The following is an 18,410-nucleotide window of genomic DNA, read 5'->3' as shown; positions in this document are numbered from 1 at the left end:
CCTACTCTTTGAATGTCAGCTAGTTATGTAAGCGGTTTTTAAAATGCCAAATGCTATGCAAGAAAAACCTAACATCTGTTAGGAGCTCAGAGCATTTTAGTAATTTGGAGGGAAATTAGTTGGGGTTTACGGAGTACCTGGGAATGCGTTCTCCCCAGGTGAAATAACAAAATGCACACTCCCACTGTTTTCAGGATGGACAAGGCTTCAACAGAAAGGATGCTGATAACCGTAGCTGCTGTTACTGAGCGCCTACTGTGTGCTAAGTCCTGCACTAAGTGCTTCACATGCCCTCTCAACACCCCTACGGTCTAGGCACCCAGTGTTTTCCCTGTTTTACTGAGGCTGACAGAGGCCAGGTTTGGGGATGAGGGCACCAGCAGGGACTAAGGTCAGGAAGTGCAGTGGGTGGCCACCTCAACACAGGGGCAACTGATGGGGCAGTTGTCAGAGTCAAGACCTATGAAATGAAGTCGTTGTGAGAGGGAGCTGGAAGCGAGGAGGGGGTGGGACCAGGAGGGAGGAGGGCCCCCAGAGCTAGGACAGCTGTGCAGCCCTGACCAGAACACACAGGAGCTGGCTGCAGAGACTGAGCAGGGCTGGAGCTGTAGTCGCCTGGCAGAGGGAAGCCCAGCCTGGCAGCAGGGCAAACTGAGGCTGGGGTGTGACCTCAGAGACTGATGGTCAGAGCTGCACCTACGTGGGCCAGCGTGCTCTCCCCCATCTGGGTCCTCTAAGGTTGCTGGGGTCTAGGTGGAAGTCTGACCTGAAGACCTAAGTCCTGCCATCTGAATACCTCTGTGAACCCACCAGGTGTGTTGCCTGCAAGAGCATGAGTGAACAGGAGAAGGAGACAGAGGAGGATGAGGGAGGGGGCACTTCAGACACAGCACCCATGCTGCCGGGAAGATTTCCTGACAGCCAGGCCTCAGCCCTGAGGTCCCCAGGGTGGGTAGGGCTGGCTGTCCGAGGCCTTGGGACTCTGTTGCTGCCTGGCCAAGCCCTGGCCAGACTTTTGCTGCACCTGCTGCTGCCTGCAACTGTGTTCGTGCTAGTACTGCTGCCAGCAGCTGCCATCGTGTACCTGGGATTCCTGTGCCACTCAAGGGTGAGCTAAGCCATCCATGGGCAGGGTGGGGGCTGGCTGGGGCCCTAGGGAGTGGGGGTCCTGAGAAGTGTGGGCCCTGGGGCTCTAGGTGAATTCCCTCCTCCCAGCATGGCCCCCTTGTCCCAGAGACATCTGTGTCCCTCCCTGGTAAGCCCCTGCTTCTGCCAACCACACACACACACACACACACACACACCCCGCAGCCACAGCAAAAGAAGAGCTTTTGTTTGTCACTGGATCAGACCTGCTCCCTCCCCTTCCGAGGCCCCCTAGCCTTGTACCAAGGGCCACCAGGGCCTGGACAGCTGGGCATGGGGGGAAGAAGAGGGAGGTCCCAGGAAGAGAAGGTGGAGATATTGCCAAAGTTCTCCAGTCCGCCACCCCTACGCGCACCCACAGCCCCTTGTAGACTGCTCCTGCCCTGGGCTGGACTTCCTCACGTGCAATGAGCTCTGGTTTGGTCGGTCAGAAGGGGGGAAGGGGTCGGTCAGAGGCGGGGGAGGGGCACAGACTGCAAGGCTGCAAAAGGGAAGGTGATGCGTCCGGTGAGAGCCCCGGGAAGGAGCTCCAGGTCAGTGCCAACACAGGGAAGGGCCCCAGGAGAGCAGACACGGAAGGACCGTGGGGATGGGACGATCCGGTGCAAGGCTCTGAGCCTCCCCTCAAGGGCCTCCTGCGCAGGTCATATGCTGCTTGGGCTCCGGTTCTTCTATTTTCAACTCACTAATGCCGGGGCCCAGCCAGCCCACCCCGCAAGCCCTCAGACTTGGGCCCAGGTCCCACCCCTCAGGGGCTAACTGACCGCGCGCCTAGCTGGGTCCACCTACTCCAGCCCCCAGTCCTTTACCAGGCCCCGCCCCACGGCCCCGCCCCCGACTTCGGGCCCCGCCCCCAGGCCCCCGCAGAGCCACCTGCTTCTGGCCGCTCGCCGCCCTGCCTGACTGCCCGCCTCGCCCCCAGGTTCACCCGGCACCTCGCCCCGCGTGCCGCACGCTGCTGTCGGATAGAGGCTCCGCGGCACTCATCGTTCTCGGCTTCCTCTCGCTGCCTCCTCTGCTCGTGCTCGCTTCCGCCGTCCGCACCCGCCTGGCCCGGCGCCTCCGCACGCTGCTGCCGCCCCCAGCTTGGCCCCCTGGACCTCGCCGCCACCAGGGGTCCAGCGACCGTGGGCGGGTGGGACGCCACCCCGACGAGGAGGAACAGCTCTGCGCCTGGGTGTGACCCCAGATGCCCCTCCATAGGACGAGACCTCCAAATCCCCCGCCCCATGAGGGAGCCCCCGGCTTGCAATCGCGGGGTCTGCGTCCAGGTTCCGTCCTAGAAAATTGCGGGCCTACCTCGGGGCTTCGTGCGCAGTGCTTGGAGTGGCCGCGAGATGGCACCGGACTCCCCCGGACCGAGGTCCGCCTGTCCCCAAGGTCTCCCTATCCCCGCAGTTCCCTGTCATTGCGAGGAACCGGGAAGCCCCCAGGGAGGAGGGAAATGCCTCTCAGAGTAGGGGCGCATGGCCAGGCTCAGAAAAAGATGGCCTTCCTGGCTTCTGTCCCGCAGCCCTGCGGCCCCTTGTCTGGTCAGTCAGTGGGTCTGCAGAGGGTTCCACCGGTGCTGAGACTTGCGCGGGAGACTTCCACACTCCGCCAGAGGCACATAGTTCCAGAAGCTCAGCAGTGGCCAACAGCCCCAGGGCTTGCAGGGTTCAACCTGGGCTGGGGGTCAGGGCTCGGCTTGTGACCTGGGCTAGCATCTAGACAGGTGCCAGAGTTAAGAGCTCAGTCTCTCTGGATAATTTTAAGATCTTCTCTATCTTTTGCAATCTTTGGCTTTAAGCATATTTCTTTTCTTTTTAAAGATTTTATTTATTTATTCATGAGAGACACACACACACAGAGGCAGAGACACAGGTAGAGGGAGAAGCAGGCTCCATGCAGGGAGCCGGACTGGGACACGATCCTGGCTCTCCAGGATCATGCCCTGGGCTGACGGCGGCACTAAACCGCTGAGCCACCCAGGCTGCCCTTTAAGCATGTTTCTAGCCGTGGATGTGTTCTTATTCACCCATTCAGTATACACTGTGCTTCCCATCAGTTCTAGAGAATTCTCAGCCGTTACCTATGTCACCAAATTGGCCTCTCGTTGATTGTTTGCATTCTTTTTTGGGAGCATCTCTTCCCCTTTCCTCCTGGTGTCCACTTGCCTGTCTCTTGTATTTTTGTCTTCCTGGCTCTCTGGGCTGCATTCTGAGCAATTTCTTTATCTTCTTCCAGTTCACTAATTCGTTGGTTGTGTCTAATGTCTAATCTGCCAATTAGCTCATTCATTTAATTAATTTTAAGTTATTTTATTATATCAAAAAGTTATACTTGTTTCTTATTCAAATCTCATCAGATGGGAGAGAGTCTCCGTGCATCTCAATTTTGGGATTCCAGTTTTGCTTCAATTTCTTGAGCATTTCACCCACAGTTATTTTTTTAAAGATTTTATTTATTTATTTATTTATTTGAGACAGAGAATGCGAGAGTGCACGAGGTGGGGGGAAGGCTCAGAGGCAGAAGAGAAACAGACTCCCAGCTGAGCGGGAACCCCCATGTGGGCTTGATCCCAAGACCCCGAGATAATGACCTGAGCTGAAGGCAGATGCTCAACTGACTGAGCTACCCAGGTGCCCCTACCCACAGTTATTTTATATTCTGTACCTAACAATTCTAATTTCTTACTCTCTGGGGGTCTGAATCTGTTATTTGTTGTTTCTGCTGATTCTCACTAACAGTATAGTGTTTCTTTGAATGGATGCTCATTTTCCACTGTCAACCTGCACCTGTGAGCATCCTGCAGGCATGTCCTTCCAGGAGGGATTCCCTCTGCACGGCATGCCCTATCTGGGCCTGGCTTGGGTCCTGGGCCAGCTTCTGTAATTGCACCTGTGGCTCCCCATCCCTTCGTCGAGGGGCCTCCCTGATACCCCACCTGTTTCCTTTTGTCTTCCTGAGTTTCTGTTCATTATTCTTCTGTTTATTTATTTTTAGTGTTTTTAATTTGGGGGGAACCTTAGAAGATATTTACTTCCCTGTAAGCCCAGCAGTGTCTTAAAACTGTGTTTCTTGGGGCAACTGGCTGGCTCAGTCAGTAGAGCATGTGACTCTTGATCTCAGAGTTGTCAGTTCAAGCCCCATGTTGGGTGTACAGATTACTTAAAAAAAAAAAAAAACTACTAAAATGTGTATCTTGTTATTTGTCCAGAATCTAGGGTTAGCTGAAAGACCTTTTAAAGGATCTAGCATACCATGTTGTCGGCAGGTCTCTGTGTGAGTGGCAGGGCCAGAGCTCAGGGTTTAGGCTATGACAAGGATCAGGGGTTGTTCCGTGGCCTTGAGCAGAGCTCGGTGTGTGGCTGGCTTAGATCCCACAGGAGTTCTTGGGGTTTTCCAATTGTCTGCGCCCAGTCAGACAGGGGCCTGGCCGGCTGCCCAGCGCCCAAGGAGAGCTTCCCCTGGTCTGAAGCCGCCTTCCTTCCCCTCCTGCCCAAGGTTGGGCAGGCTCTGGCTAGGCTTCGAAGATGAGGACTCTCCTGAGGATCTGTCTGGCCCCAGAGTCATCAAAACAACAGCTGGGCCTGGTGGGGGGGTAGGGGGGAGGCCTTCATGGGGAGCTCAGCTGCCAGAACCTCGGGTTCCTAAGGTGTGTCCCAACTTCCCAGGCCTCCCCCAGGGGCACTGCATGGCCTCTAACTGACCCCAGGGATGACCTGCCTCAGCTCCAGCTCTGCACAGCCACTCACAAAAGGAGAACCTGTGGGGGCGCTGTAGGAGGTTAACAGAAGGGGCTCAGCAGTTGGCTTTTAGAGGTCCAGTGGGGGAAAGTCAAGGGCGGTGGCCTTTAGTTACTGGTGGGGCAGGCAGAGACCTCTACTTTGGGCAACAAATGCTTTTTTCCCGGGTGCCCAGATCCCTGCCCTGTAAGAGTGTTCCTGGTCGTGGGGGAGGGGTCTCCATAGTGTGCGCCTGTGTGAGTGCATGTGCATGTGTCCCTCTGTCTGCTTTCCCTAATACCCCAGGCAGAGACATGGTTCCAACCCCACAGATCAGGAGATTGGGCTCCATAAGGCTCCTGGACCTGCCCAAGATCATTTATTCATTCACGAAGTATTTCCTGGGAGCTCAGGTGTTTGCAGGCACACCCTCAGACAATGGTGGCAGCTAGTAGGGGTCCTGGGGATTTGGCCAGTTCATTCCTGTCAGCCACACACCTGGTCTAAGCCCTGCTCCCATCTAGGCATGCGGGCTAGGCAAGGGGTTCTGGGCTGGAATAGGTGAGTGAGCTGCGTAGTGCTATCTCTGAAGGCTAAGTTCCTCATTCTGCCCCCAGGGCCCTATCCTGATCTCTGGGGAGCCCCTACCAAAGTATTGACACTGGTCTGTCCCTCCCTGCTCTCTGCTTACCAATCCAAACTGGCCTGGACCCTGCCTGGGGCTGGGGCTGGGTATGGTGATTATCTTCCTGTAAATTTCCAGCAGAGGGAACAAAAGCTGGGGTCCCACTGCAGGAAAGGCACACTACTCAGGTCTCTGCACAAGCTACGCACTCAGGAGCCTGGAAGCTGGCCTTCATTTCTGCCTCCTTCCCCTGTCCTTTAGCATCTACCTAAGATGGCAACTACCTTGGGGCCCCTTAGATGAGTAGCATTAGGACCCTGGCATCAACCCTGCCCCATACATGGCATGGGCTCTTGCCTTGCCCATGAAAGCCCTACAACCTTCCCCACCCTTTCTGCCCCCAGGCCTCCTTACTGCCCTTACACACACCAGCCAGCTTCCACCCTAGGGTCTTGGCACTTCCTGTAGCTCATGCCCACCTGGTACAGGGAAAATAAGTAGACTTGAATCTTGGCAAGCATGCTTATCCCCCTTCCAGCCTGGCAGCCCTCGGAGGACAGGGTGCCTGCATGTCCCCGATGCAGAATTTGGCATGAGGTTGGCCCCAGCACAGACTTGCTGGGATGAACACAGACAGGGTGATACCCACCTAATGCCCAGGCTGCCCGCCCTGAGTGGGGTTCAGCTGTAGGACCACAGAGGGCTGGCCTGGGCTCCTGCGGAGTGAGACAACAGGACCTGCAGACCCTCAGGACCAGTCCTTTAGGTGCTAGCATGTCCCTGACCATGAACGAGCAGGTGGAGTCTAGAAGAATGTGTGGGTGGGGCAGCTGGGTGAGTGGCAGCATGGCCCAAGTTCCCTTCTGAGAGGACCTGCTTCTCTTGCTGCCCTCACCCGCTGCCCCACTAGCTACCATGTGGTGGGATCTGGGGCCTCCAGCTTGTCCCACACCCCCAACTCAGGACCATAGCAACCCCTGTTCCTCTTTCAGTGTCCTCAAGTAATGTGCATGGGTACATCTATGTGAGATACAAACACATGAAAGTTAGAAGCACAGGGTGCCCCACTGGTGAGGGAAGGGGCCCACACTGCTCCACCCCTTAGGCCCAGAGTGCCCTCAGGCTGGGGTCATAGGCCTTGCGAACTGCCCTTTCCTGAGGGTCAACATGACCACAGTGAGCTAGGGACAAAAGGCCCTTCTTCTCTGCAGAGGCCTGGTCTGTGCGGAGGAGGGACTGTTCCGTGGAACCAGTGGGGGCAGGGCCAGGGCCTTCAGAGAGCAATGTCCCTGGGTTTCATGGAACCCCCTCCACCTGCCTGTGGACCAGTGGGATGGGATGGGCCAGTGCCAGGAAGTGATGCTCTGGGGCTCTCAGACTGGGCCAAGGCTGCGGGGTGGGGGAGTGGGGGAGGCCCGCCTCAGTCACACCAGGCCCAGGCAGGGGCCAGGCCTGGGGGAGGAAGAGGGCGGGTGGGCAGGGCCTGCTGTGTCCTGGCTCACTGTGTCCTTCTCAACCCCCCGGCCTCCCAGCCTGTCTTTCTTCTGAGAGGTTTCCGGACAATTATGTTTGTGCTTCCTCTGGCGTCTGCCTCAAGCACAGGCCTGACCCTGACGACTATTACACTCCTGGCTGACCCTTGCTCTCCCTGGGGACCCTCCATCTGCCTGTGTCTCCCCTTGAGGAGTGCAGGACACTGGAATGAGACTTGCCATGATGCTGGCAGCAGGGTCAGTGTGGCCAGGAGAGCCTCAGGGCAGTACAGGGGCTGGGGGAGTAGAACTGACCAGATGCAGGCAGGGGGGAGGGGGCCATCTCCCAGGGGTCAGGTAAGAGCTCAGCATGAGCAGGAAGAATGAGCCGAAGAACTGAAAAGGAACTCTACTGGGGCTGGTGGCTGAGTTCAGCCAAGCCCAGGCAGGGGCGTCAGCAGACCCATCCTCACACTGGGCCTCTCATCCTTTCTCCCTTGGTAGGAGAGGCTGGAGGGAGGAGGGCGGCTGCTTCCTTGAGGGCCTGAGTTGTGGCCAAGAAGACCCGCTCAGTTTTTCCAGAAGGGAGGGAAACTTCTCTGTCAGCCCAGCAGCACAGGCCACAGTGTGACCAGGCTCTGCTGGCTCCACAGGGGTTGGGGAACAAGCAAAGTGGCTGCTGCCTCACCACAGGGCAGCAGCCCACCATGGCCCAGCTCCCTGCCCCCGACAGTGGGTGCCCAGTAAGAGGGAGGATGAGCCACGAGGTGTTCGCACATGTTTACCTGGGTACCTCAACCCCGGAGCCCCCTGGGTTGGCTCTTGGCGGAAGCCCCAGCCCCCAGCTGCCACCACCTGGCCCTGGCGTCCACTCAGTGTCCCCGCCAGCTGCAGCCCTGGTCTGCCTGGTTTGTCTCAGGGCTGGGTGCCAGGCAAGGCCCCCCTGGGAGGCACGCCCCGGACTTCAGGGGACCAAGCCCGTGTCCCACCCCCTTCAACGGGGCCCAGGCGGAAGCACCAGGCAGTTTCTGGTCCCAACAGCAGCCTGAGGTCTGTGGAGCTGAGCCAGCACCAGCACTGCCAAGACTCCGTCTGAGGGGGTGGGGGCAGCGGGGACACAGTTCTCGCTCGTTCCTGCCCCAGCTCCTCCAGCTTGGCTGAGCCACTTCCTTTTTTAGGCAAAGTTGGAGCTCCAGCCTGTCTAACAGAGTGTCTCACCTGCCATAAAGGGAGGAAGGAAAACCATTGAGTCCCATCCGTCCTTGCTGCTGAGCATCCTCCTGCAGAGTGGGGAAGGGAGTGGACATCCTGGCAAAGGCACCACTGCCACCTCGCACTGGGGACCTGTGCCCTCCCGGCTCCACACAGTGGCTGGGAGAGGGCAGTGGTCTTACCAGTACTGAGGGACCTCATCTGGACCCTCAGCTCCTGCCTGGAAGACCTTGCCCTGCCCCACCTAAGGGTAGGGAATCTGCCCTGAAGGCCAAAGTGGTACCCAGGGTGCCCCCTGCAGTCAGCCATGCCTGGCCTGGCCCCACCAGAATCCCAGATGGCAAGGTTCCCGGCTTGCTCATGGGTCCCTCCAGAGGGCTGGGGGCCTGCCCTTGGTCCTGGCGTTTGATCTGGGGTTAGGCCCTGGGCCCTTCATTGGGCAGGGGATATGAGAACAACAATCATTCCAGCATGGTCACACTGGACAGGGCCTGAACAGCCATTCCCTGCTCCTAAGTCTCTTCTTCCAGGGAGTCAGGTGGAGTAGGGGGCTTTGTGTCCTTCTGGCCTCTGCCCCTCCCAATGCCCTGTTTTCTTTCTAAGTGTCCAGCCTCCAATGCCTACCCTTCTCTCAGCCCTGTGGTAGAAGTGAGTCCAGGGCCTGGACCTCGCTAGCCTGAGGTTGCTCTGGGTGTCACCCCCAGCCCCGTCGCACACCTGGACTGCCCTTGGGCCTGATTTCAGGGACTACTAGCACTGAGGGGTCACGGGCGGTGGGCTTGGGGGGGTGCCCAGCGTCATAGTTCCCTGCTCTGCTCCCGCCCAGGGGCAGGGGACAGCCCGGAGCCCGAGGCCTCCCAACCAGGACAGAGAGGTGGGGATGTGTGTCTGCACGTCCACGCGTGGGTGCCGCGGTCACAGCTCTGGAGCGCGGCGTGTCGCTGCCCGCCCGGGTCTGTCGGCGTGCAAGCCTCCCGGAGTCTGTGCGCTTCTGCACGCGGGGCCTGTGCTCCCGGGGGCGGGGCCTGGGTCTCGGGGGCGGGGCCCCAGGGGGCGGGGCCGGGTCCGGCCTGCGCGGCGGCGCGCCCTGCAGTCCCCGAGAGAGCGAGCCGAGAGCGGAGGACGAGCGCGCCCCTTCCCTTAGCGCGCGATGCTGGCCTGGAAGGCGCTCAGCCTGGCCCTGAGCCTGCGGCTGGCGCTGGCGCGGAGCGGCGCCGAACGTGGTGAGTGAGGCAGGCGGCGGGCTGCAGTCCAGCTCGGGCGGCGCCCCTGCCCCCGGCCGCCGGCGCAGGGCACCTCTAGCCTTCCCGCTGCGGCCCGCTGGGTCCGGACCGCCGCAGGGTACCCCACGCACCTGCGGTGGGCGGGTCCAGGTGCCCCGGGCTGCGAGGCAGGCACCAGATTAGGGGGGTGGGGCGTGTGGAAAGGTAGGGGGAGGTGTCTGTCGGGGAGGCGGTCTCTGCCTCAGTTTTTTTCTCCTTGGGATGAGGGATGGGATGGTAAGAGGGCTGGATTGGGGAAAACAGGCCGCAAGGCACAGAAGAGAATCCTGTCAGCCCTTGGCCCAGTGGTGGAAGGGGTGCCGGGAGGAGGGGGAAGGCCTGGGAGGGGTGGGGGGGGCCTCAGGCTGCTGCAGCAGGTAACCACTTCCTGGGTCCAGATGGAGCAGGGGATGGCTCGGGAGGAGGCGTGACATCATCTGTAAGTGGGGTCACGACTCCAGCCTGGCTGCACCGGCTGTGATCATTCTCTGTCCCCCTCAGTGCCCAGTCTCCCCAGCTGCTTTGTGCCCCCTGACACACACTAGTTGCTTTACCTAGAGGCAGGGCTGTGGGCCTGAGCTCCAGCCTGGAGGCTGGTTCTCTGGAAGCCAAGCCTGAGGGAAGGAACCCCCTGTGACCCAAGCCTGTCCACTCATACTCCTAGGGGCTGGGCCGGGACCCTTGGCTCCACCCTGCACAGAGTCTGCTGAGCAAAGGGAGGATGCTGGGGCTTTGAGGGGTTAGCTCTCCTTTACATATAAGATTTGAGCCCAGAGAGCACCCCAGGTACATGGCCAGGGGGCAGAGCTAGACCCTACTGAGATTGTGGGCCACTTATTGGCTCAGGACCCCTCCCCTTGTTCCCCCACAGGTGCCACTGTCAGGACCTTTGGGGGTGGGGTGAAGCAGGCTTTCAGGGCCTACTTGGGCAAGTTCCAGCTTCAGGAAAGCTCAGGCCCTGGGGGTTCTGCCCTGGGTGTGGGGCTCTCTGGGGGCTACCACCTGGGGCTGAACTCTCCCCTCTCCCCCAGGCGCCCCAGCCTCAGCCCCCCAGGGGGACCTGCTGTTTCTGTTGGACAGCTCTGCCAGCGTGTCTCATTATGAGTTTTCCCGAGTTCGGGAGTTTTTGGGGCAGCTGGTGGCCCTGCTGCCCCTGGGCCCCGGGGCTCTGCGTGCCAGCCTGGTACATGTGGGCAGCCGCCCGTACACCGAGTTCCCCTTCGGCCAGCACAGCTCAGGTGAGGCTGTCCAGGATGCCATACGGGCTGCAGCTCAGCGCATGGGCGACACCAACACTGGCCTGGCGCTGGCTTACGCCAAGGAGCAGCTGTTTGCAGAGGTGGCAGGGGCCCGGCCAGGGGTGCCCAAAGTGCTGGTGTGGGTGACAGACGGCGGCTCCAGCGACCCCGTGGGGCCCCCCATGCAGGAGCTGAAGGACCTGGGTGTCACTGTCTTCATCGTCAGTACTGGCCGTGGCAACCTCCTGGAGCTGTCAGCTGCTGCCTCGGCCCCTCCTGAGAAGCACCTGCAGTTTGTGGATGTCGATGACCTGCACATCATTGCCCAGGAGCTGACGGGATCCATTCTTGGTAGGGCCTGGGAGACCCCAGCAAGGGCCCCAGGAAGAGGTGGGGTGAGAGGAACTGGAGTGCCTGGAGCAGGGGCCAGGGCTCTGGAGTCAGTGTGGGTTGGGGGTCCAGCAGGGAGGTGACACACATGGCTTCTCTGAGTATCCTTTAGGGACAGCTCCAACTGTGTGCCCCGTAGGCCCCCCTGCCTGGGCTGCAGCAGGACAGAGAGCCAGGCTTGAGTAAACACCTCCAGGTGGGGTTCTCTGATGATGGGCCTACCCATCAGTTGGGGGCCTGAAGTGGGCCAGGAGACCTACCCATCAGTTGGGGGCCTGAAGTGGGCCAGGAGACCAAGGGGCTGCATTTGGTGGGATGTGGGTACATGAGAGGAAGAGGGAGGGTACAAGCCCCAGGACTCTGCAGATGGACAGCACAGACTCCTGTATGTGTGTCAAGTCCTACCATGCCTGGGAATGAGAGAGCAAGGTCAGGAAGGGCCAGGACTGCCTCCCACAGAGCTTAGGCCCTACTACCCCAGGGGTAGGGACCGTCACAGAGGAGTGTGAGTGGGTTCACACCAATGGTGGTTTTTAGGATTGCTGGAGAGAAGGCTAGAGCAGGCAGGGCCCACTGCAGGGGCTAGCAGCTCCCCACCAACTTTCTTAGGGACCACCCTTGGCACCCTCCACCCCCAGGGAAACCTCACAGTGAGAGGGGCTGGAGATGAACAGCCTGATTACTGGTTCAGCCAGCTCTATCCACTGAAAAATGCCACTAACCCCAGGGTTCTTCCTAAGTCTCTGCCTGTGGGTTAATCATCCACCAAAAACCGGAAGGGGTTGGACTGGATTGCAAAGGGGTGGGGGTCCTCCCAAAGGTTTCCCCCAGGGACATGGGCCCCTGGTAGCCCCTGAGTCAACTGCAGCTGAGCCCACAGGGGACAGCAGGAGGAAAGGCAAGCAGCTGGACAGGAAAGACCCAAGGCTGCAGGGCAGTGAGGCTGTATGTAGGGTGGGGTCTGCATATGGGGGGATGGGCAGGAGGATGAGTGCCAGGCTGACTGCTGTAGCACCCAGCATTAAAGGAGGAAGCATCAGGATCCCAATGGGCATAATCCTGCCCAGACATTTATCAACCTTATGTGCTTGCATGGTCACTCAGATGGGGCCACGTGGGGTCACAGGCTCAGGAGTAATGCACATTTGGGGGTCCCACCCAGGAGCCCCCCTCCAAGAAACCTGAGGCAGGCAGTACTGTGACCCCATGTACAGCTCCTCCTGGGGTTGTCACATCACCACTCCTCAGGGTGTCCACCCACCCACGCATGGCCTCCCATCTTCTGGCTGCACCGATGGCGCCCCTTTGCCTTGACTCTCCAGAGCTGAGCTGACCACACCTGTGCTGGCCACTCGGGCTGGGGCGTGGCTGGTGCTCTATTCTCAGACACTACCTTTGAGGGGCCCTTATTCAGGCCACTGGAGTGGACAGGAAGTGGCCATTATACCTCCTCACCTGTCCGGGTTTATGGCTGAGGCAGGCAGGGAAGCGCCAGGTGGCGTCCCAAGTGGGCGACTGCACTGTCGTCGCCGGTGTGTGGGTCATGAGCACAGCTGGCATTGCGGAGCCTGGCTCCCTAGTGCTCCAGGTCCCCACCTCTCCCTGCCCGGGCCTCCCTGAGTCCGAAGTCGGGGCCCCATGCAGGGCAAGAGGAAGCCTGACCCCATGCACCACCCGCAGAGGCCATGCGGCCACAGCAGCTCCGTGCCTCCGAGGTCACGTCCAGCGGCTTCCGCCTGACCTGGCCGCCCCTGCTGACCCAAGGCTCTGGCTACTACGTGTTGGAGCTGGCACCCAGCGCGGAGCCAGGGACTGTGCGTCGCCAGCAACTACCCGGGAACGCCACGGGCTGGGCCTGGGTCGACCTCGCCCCTGACACGGACTACGATGTGGCTCTGGTGCCCGAGTCAAACGTGCGCCTGGTGAGGCCGCAGTACCTGCGGGTGCACACGCTGCCGGGTGAGCTGGGCGTGGAGGGCGGGCTGGGGTGGGGTGGGGCGGCCGCGACCGCGGGGCGGGGGCGGGGCCTGAGGGTCCGCCCAGCTCACGTGCGCTCCCCCTCCCTTCTCTCCACCTCTCCAGAGGAGGCCGGGCCAGAGCGCATCGTCATCTCGCACGCCCGGCCGCGCAGCCTGCGGGTGACCTGGGCCCCGGCGCTGGGCCCCGCCGCGGTGCTGGGCTATCACGTGCAGGTCGGGCCGCTTCTGGGCGGCGAGGCGCAGCGCCTGGAGGTGCCCGCGGGTCGCAACAGCACCACCCTGCAGGGCCTGGCGCCCGGTACCGCCTACCTGGTGACCGTCACGGCGGCCTTCCGTTCGGGCCGCGAGAGGGCGCTGTCTGCCAAGGCCTGCACGCCGGACGGCGAGCGCAGCCGCGCCCCGCGCCCGCTGCCGCCGGGGGCCGGGGGCCGGGAGCAGTGAGCCGGCCGCGCCGCCCCACACCGAGGGCCCCCTTCTCCCGAACCCGGCGGGGGAGGTGCCCACCGCCGAAACCAGGGCCTGCCCCGCGGCGATTCCGCCCGAACCCCCACCACCACCACCAGAACTCTTCTGCGGCGGAAGGTCCGCCCTGCCCGGGCGGCTGCCTGCTAGGACGCAGGCCTCACCTGACTCCCCCGCCTGACCCTCTGGGCCTGACCCTCTGCTGCCGCTGTGGCCGCAGCTCGTGCCATCGCGACCCCCTGCCCTACCTGGGCCAAGAGCTGGGCACATGGCGCTGTCCTTTGGGCAAGATTTAGCAGGAAGGTGGACAGGGGATCCGAGGCAGCCTGAGAACCTCAGATCCAGGACTGGCCTGAGCCCAGGACAGGAGGCAGCTGAGCAGAGCGGCTAGACCTCTCACTGTGTGAAGGACCAGACCCTCTGGTGGCAAGGGCTGGCATTGGGTTGAGAGGGCTTGGTCCAGATGATGGTTCTGAGTCCCTGCGGCCACTCAGATCCTAGATGTTGGTAGAAGGTGGATGAGGGGGGCAAGGAGCTGCCTCTGGCCAGGGTCCAAAGTCTTCCCACAAGGGGACAGGATCTGTAAAACGGCAGGGAAGGAGGAGTGGTGGCAGGTTGATGGTGTGGTCAGCAGTTGGGTGAGCAGTAACATGGTCTTTACCGGGGGTGTTTAGTTGGCCTGAGGGTAGTGCCTGCTGGGGACAGTGGCCTTGCCTTCCTGCCGCAGGACAGCCACCGGGATGCAGATGACACCTTTCTGGAGACAGGAGGGCTCTTTGCTCCCAGCACCCCAAGGGAGTGCTGCTTCTGAGTGGGCAGCTTCCACAGATGTGGTTCCCCTGGGTGGGTTCACCCCAGCGATTCTCTGCGGCATCTTCTTACCCCACCTCCTGTCATGACTATTATCCTGGGGCCACCCGGCAAGTCCTGAGAGCAGAACCTGGTGTCCCTCGGTCCCACCAAGGCATGTACTCCTCTGTCTGCACCACTCAGTGCTCACTTTGCCTCCTCCCCACTAACATCCAGACTTTAAAATACAGTAAATTAGATGTAAACTGAGCCCTGCAGTCTCCGTGGAGTGCTTTGCAACCTTGTCCCAACGCTCCAGCTCTGTGAAAGCACTCACACGGAAGGCCACATTTGTGCCTGGCGCTGGAGAAGGGGAGAGGAGCTGAGCCCCTCCTGGTACTGAGACTCAGGACGTCCTGCCACCTGCAGCTCCTCTTCAGGGAGCCCTGGCTGGTCCTATGGGGTCTCAGGGACAGGGCAGGGCTGTAGCCACCAGAGCCTTCAGCCTAGGAGTGTGGCCCTAGCGCCCTCTGCTGGCAAGATCACTCTCAGCAGCAGTCTGACTTCCCAGAGCGGCCTACTAATGGGAAATTGAGACCGGAACCCAAGCAAACTGCAGGGTCTAGGAGGGTGGTCTTCGTGTCCCTGACAGTGTTCTCAGTTTGCCCACTCTGGGTTGGTGGGCATGTGTTCCGGGTCAGCCTTCAGCTGACCATTTGTCAAGAACCAGACTCCAAGAATCCCATGGCTCCCTGACAAAGCACTGAAGGCCTGCACCGCCCACTGGCTCCATGTACTGAACATTGTGGGGGCCAGCTGTGCCAGAGCCCAGGGTTTGCCTGTGGGACCAGAACAAGCAGAATGGGGAGAGGAGTTAAGGTGGTGGGTCCAGGGTCCCCTGGTAGTGCCCAGCCAGGCCAGACGTGCTCAGAGTAGGGAGGCATTGCTGAGTGACATTGGGTTTCTCCTACTTGTCCCCAAAACCCCCAGGGAATCACGCCCAGGGAAGTCAAGTGGGATTGTGTGGCCTGTGTGTGCCAATGCAGGAGTTTGCTTACGCACTGACCAGTGGCTAGCAGGGCAGCCGAGTCAGCTGGCTCCCTCCCGGGGCAGTGTCAACTGGAGAGGGAAACCTTCCCCAGGCCTGGAACTTGGGCCTGATCAGAACCCACATGCAGGCTAGTATGCCCCACCCTGATCCCCTGGGTACCCGTAGGTCCAAGCCTATTGGGCAGCCAGAGAGGACCCCCTTCCAGCCTGCAGGGGCTGAGTGGGGCTCCCCAGGGGCACCTATGTCCTCTTTTTGTGGGCTCATGGACAGTTTGGGGACCAAGATGTCCACTTGTATCTCCAATTTGTGCAGTCCTTCTTCCTGGTCTTCAGTGGTGGAGAACTCCCTCAGAGAAGAAAGCCACATGCTGGGCAGGGGATGTCAGGGAATCCGGCTGCATAACAGCTCAGCACAAGCAGCAGACAACCCCACATTTCTCTGCTAAATGTTAATGCATCATCGTAATTCCCTTTTATTAACTAAGTGTTTTTAGGAAAGATGTGTCTGCCCTCCACAATGGCTCCCGGTCTAAGATTTTAAAATGCTCAACCACTGAGCCACCCAGGTGCCCCCCCTTCTGTTTGTTTTGAGACTTTATTAGAGAGAGAAAGAACAAGCGGGAGCGAGGGGGCAGAAGGAGAGGGACAAGTGGACCCTCTGCTGAGCAGGGCCCCTACTGCAGGGATGTGGGGAAGCAGGGATGCAGGACTCGATCCCAGGACCCTGGGACCATGACCTAAGCTGAAGGCACAGGCTTCACCAGCTGAGCCCCCCAGGTGCCCTGGATAGGATGTTTTGTACCGCCCATCAAAAATCGGGGGACGCCTAAGTGGTCCTGTGGTTGAGCCTCTGCTTTCAGCCCAGGTGTGATCCTGGGGTGCATGACTGAGTGAGTCCCGGGTGGGGCTCCCTGAAGGGAGCCTGCATATCCCTCTGCCTGTGTCTCCACCTCTTCATGAATAAATAAAAATCTTAAAAGAAATTGAAAAGTATGGGGCATCTGACTAGCTCCATACGTAGAGTGTCGGGCGTTCAAATCCCACAATGGGTAAGACTACTTGAAAAAAAAGTTTTTTGTTTTTTCAAAAAGTATCTACATAGGGATGCCTGGGTGGCTTAACGGTTGAGCATCTGCCTTTGGCTCAGGGCATGATCCGCAGTTCCAAGATCGAGTCCCATATCGGGCTTCCTGCATAGGGCTTGTCTCTCCCTCTATGTCTCTGCCTCTCTCTCTGTCTCTCGTGAATAAATAAAATCTTTTTTTTTAAAAAAGTATCTACATAGAGAGAGAGGGAAATTGCAAAGTACGGAGCTCTTAGATGAGGGAAACTGGGACCCCCTCTCCCCCATCAAAGGGAGTGCACCTACCTTACCTAAATCCTTAAACAACCATCACCTCTTTCTGTTTTTCGAATTAAGGCAAGTTAAATGAAACTGATTTTATTTTTTTGAAACTGGTTTTTAAATGCAAGACTATTCTCAAAGCCATTCCTTTTTATATAAAAGTACACAAGCTTGCCAAATGCTGGCCTGGGCTGGACGGAGCAGAGTGGATGCCTTTTACCCACTTCCTCTTCTCGTTCCAGCAGAGCCTCTATGGGGTGCTGTGGGAGGTGCAGCTGGTGGCCGGTCCACTGCTGTTGGACAGGGAGGGCATCTGGCTGGGAAACTCATCTAGCCTTCTCTATGTGGGTGGGTGAAAGATCACAGAATTATCTTTAATTTTCCCCTCCTTTTCTTTGAGGGGAAAGACACGGGGGCTGGGGGGGGGGCAGAGACAGAGAGAGAGAGAGAGAGACATAGACAGGGCAGCCCTGGTGGCGCAGCAGTTTAGCGCCGCCTGCAGCCCAGGGCTTGATCCTGGAGACCCTGGATCGAGTCCCACGTCGGGCTCTCTGCATGGAGCCTGCTTCTCCCTCTGCCTGAGTCTCTGCCTCTCTCTCTCTCTGTCTCTATGAATAAGTAAATAAAAATCTTTAAAAAATAAAAATGATAAAGTTAAAAAAAAGAGACATAGGCAGAGGGAGAAGCAGGAAGCCCGATGTGGGACTCGATCCTGGGACTCCAGGGTCACGCCCTGGGCCAAAGTCAGAGGCTCATCCGCTGAGCCACCCAGGCTTCCCAATTTTCCCCATATTTTCACCCAGGCTCAAAATTCTCCAATCTGGTAGCCCGGGTGGCTCAGCGGTTTAGCGCCGCCTTCAGCCCAGGGCGTGATCCAGGAGACCCAGGATCGAGTCCCACGTCGGGCTCCCGGTGCATGGAGCCTGCTTCTCCCTCTGCCTGTGTCTCTGCCTCTCTGTGTGTGTGTGTCTCATGAACAAATAAAATCTTAATTAGAAAGAAACTCTCCAATCTAGTGTGTGTGTGTGTGTGTGTGGGGGAGGTTCCCCCTCATTCTGGGACTTCACCGGCCCGTCAAGGAGACGAAAAGGGCAACTCAGATGTTGGCCCCAGAAGCGAACTTTGCTAAGTCGAAGCAGCGCCTTCTCCGTCCACCCTCCCCCGGCCCCGGCCCCGGCCCTCGGACTCCCGGGCGGGGCCGGCACGCAGCCTCGGAGGCTCCACCTCCGCGGAGGGCGCCGTGTCGTGGGACTCCTGGGCTTGAGATCCGTATCCATCCCATCCTCACCCACCCTGTTGCGGCACGAAGATCGCAGGCGCACTGAGGATGGAGCTCTGCGGAGGCCCCTTAAGGAGCTTGTCTTCCGCCGCCTGGGGCCCCACCGGCTTCCACCCGACCGCCGCTTTCCGCAGGCTCTCCCTACGCCGCGTTGCCCGGACCACGCGAACCCCGCTCCGGCTCCCGGGCACCGGTCTCTCCGCCCCCGCTCCATTGGGGTAGCGCGGAGGCCTACAGCAGCAGGACACGTGCGTCCACCAACCGACTTTGTCCCTGATCGGTCCCCGTAACGGGGCGATTCGCCCCGCCCCTCGACGGCCCGCCCCCAGGGCCAGTCTGGGCAATCGTGGCGACGCGGCTGGTGACGTCGCGGAGCGGCGGCTAATCGGAACGCCGCACCATACGTGGCCCTCTTGCGCTTCCGTCGCCTGGGAGAAAGGGGCGTCCTTGCGCC

General features: G+C 59.7%; 2 protein-coding genes and 1 long non-coding RNA gene across 4 annotated transcripts; 2 read left to right on the top strand and 1 right to left on the bottom strand.

Annotated features, from left to right (window-relative positions):
- Nucleotides 1-545: 545 nt before the first annotated feature.
- TMEM278 (transmembrane protein 278) lies at nucleotides 546-4,322 on the top strand. The gene is made up of 2 exons (XM_072820119.1): nucleotides 546-1,108; nucleotides 2,069-4,322. Exons 1-2 carry the CDS (start codon nucleotides 833-835, stop codon nucleotides 2,327-2,329), a joined length of 537 nt encoding a protein of 178 aa, XP_072676220.1. The 5' UTR covers nucleotides 546-832; the 3' UTR covers nucleotides 2,330-4,322.
- Nucleotides 4,323-9,222: 4,900 nt separating this feature from the next.
- VWA1 (von Willebrand factor A domain containing 1) lies at nucleotides 9,223-14,552 on the top strand. Of its 2 annotated transcripts, XM_072820118.1 has the most exons (4): nucleotides 9,228-9,385; nucleotides 10,456-11,013; nucleotides 12,733-13,011; nucleotides 13,135-14,552. In XM_072820118.1, the coding sequence occupies exons 1-4, from the start codon at nucleotides 9,313-9,315 to the stop codon at nucleotides 13,470-13,472; spliced, it is 1,248 nt and encodes a 415-aa protein (XP_072676219.1). In that variant the 5' UTR covers nucleotides 9,228-9,312; the 3' UTR covers nucleotides 13,473-14,552. The 2 variants fall into 2 exon arrangements, 1 of the variants encoding a protein (XP_072676219.1); XR_012028050.1 differs by lacking the exon at nucleotides 13,135-14,552 and having other exon boundaries at nucleotides 9,223-9,385; nucleotides 10,851-11,013; nucleotides 12,733-12,871.
- Nucleotides 14,553-16,757: 2,205 nt separating this feature from the next.
- LOC140630264 (uncharacterized) lies at nucleotides 16,758-18,409 on the bottom strand. Its single transcript, XR_012028051.1, has 2 exons — nucleotides 17,970-18,409; nucleotides 16,758-17,017 (listed from the first exon to the last, which is right to left on the bottom strand). It is a non-coding gene; the product is annotated as an uncharacterized lncRNA (long non-coding RNA).
- Nucleotide 18,410: the final 1 nt, after the last annotated feature.

The sequence above is a fragment of the Canis lupus genome, chromosome 3, assembly GCF_048164855.1.
Source record: "Canis lupus baileyi chromosome 3, mCanLup2.hap1, whole genome shotgun sequence".
NCBI classification, from domain to species: Eukaryota; Metazoa; Chordata; class Mammalia; order Carnivora; family Canidae; genus Canis; species Canis lupus.
This window is presented reverse-complemented; position numbering and strand designations above follow the sequence as displayed.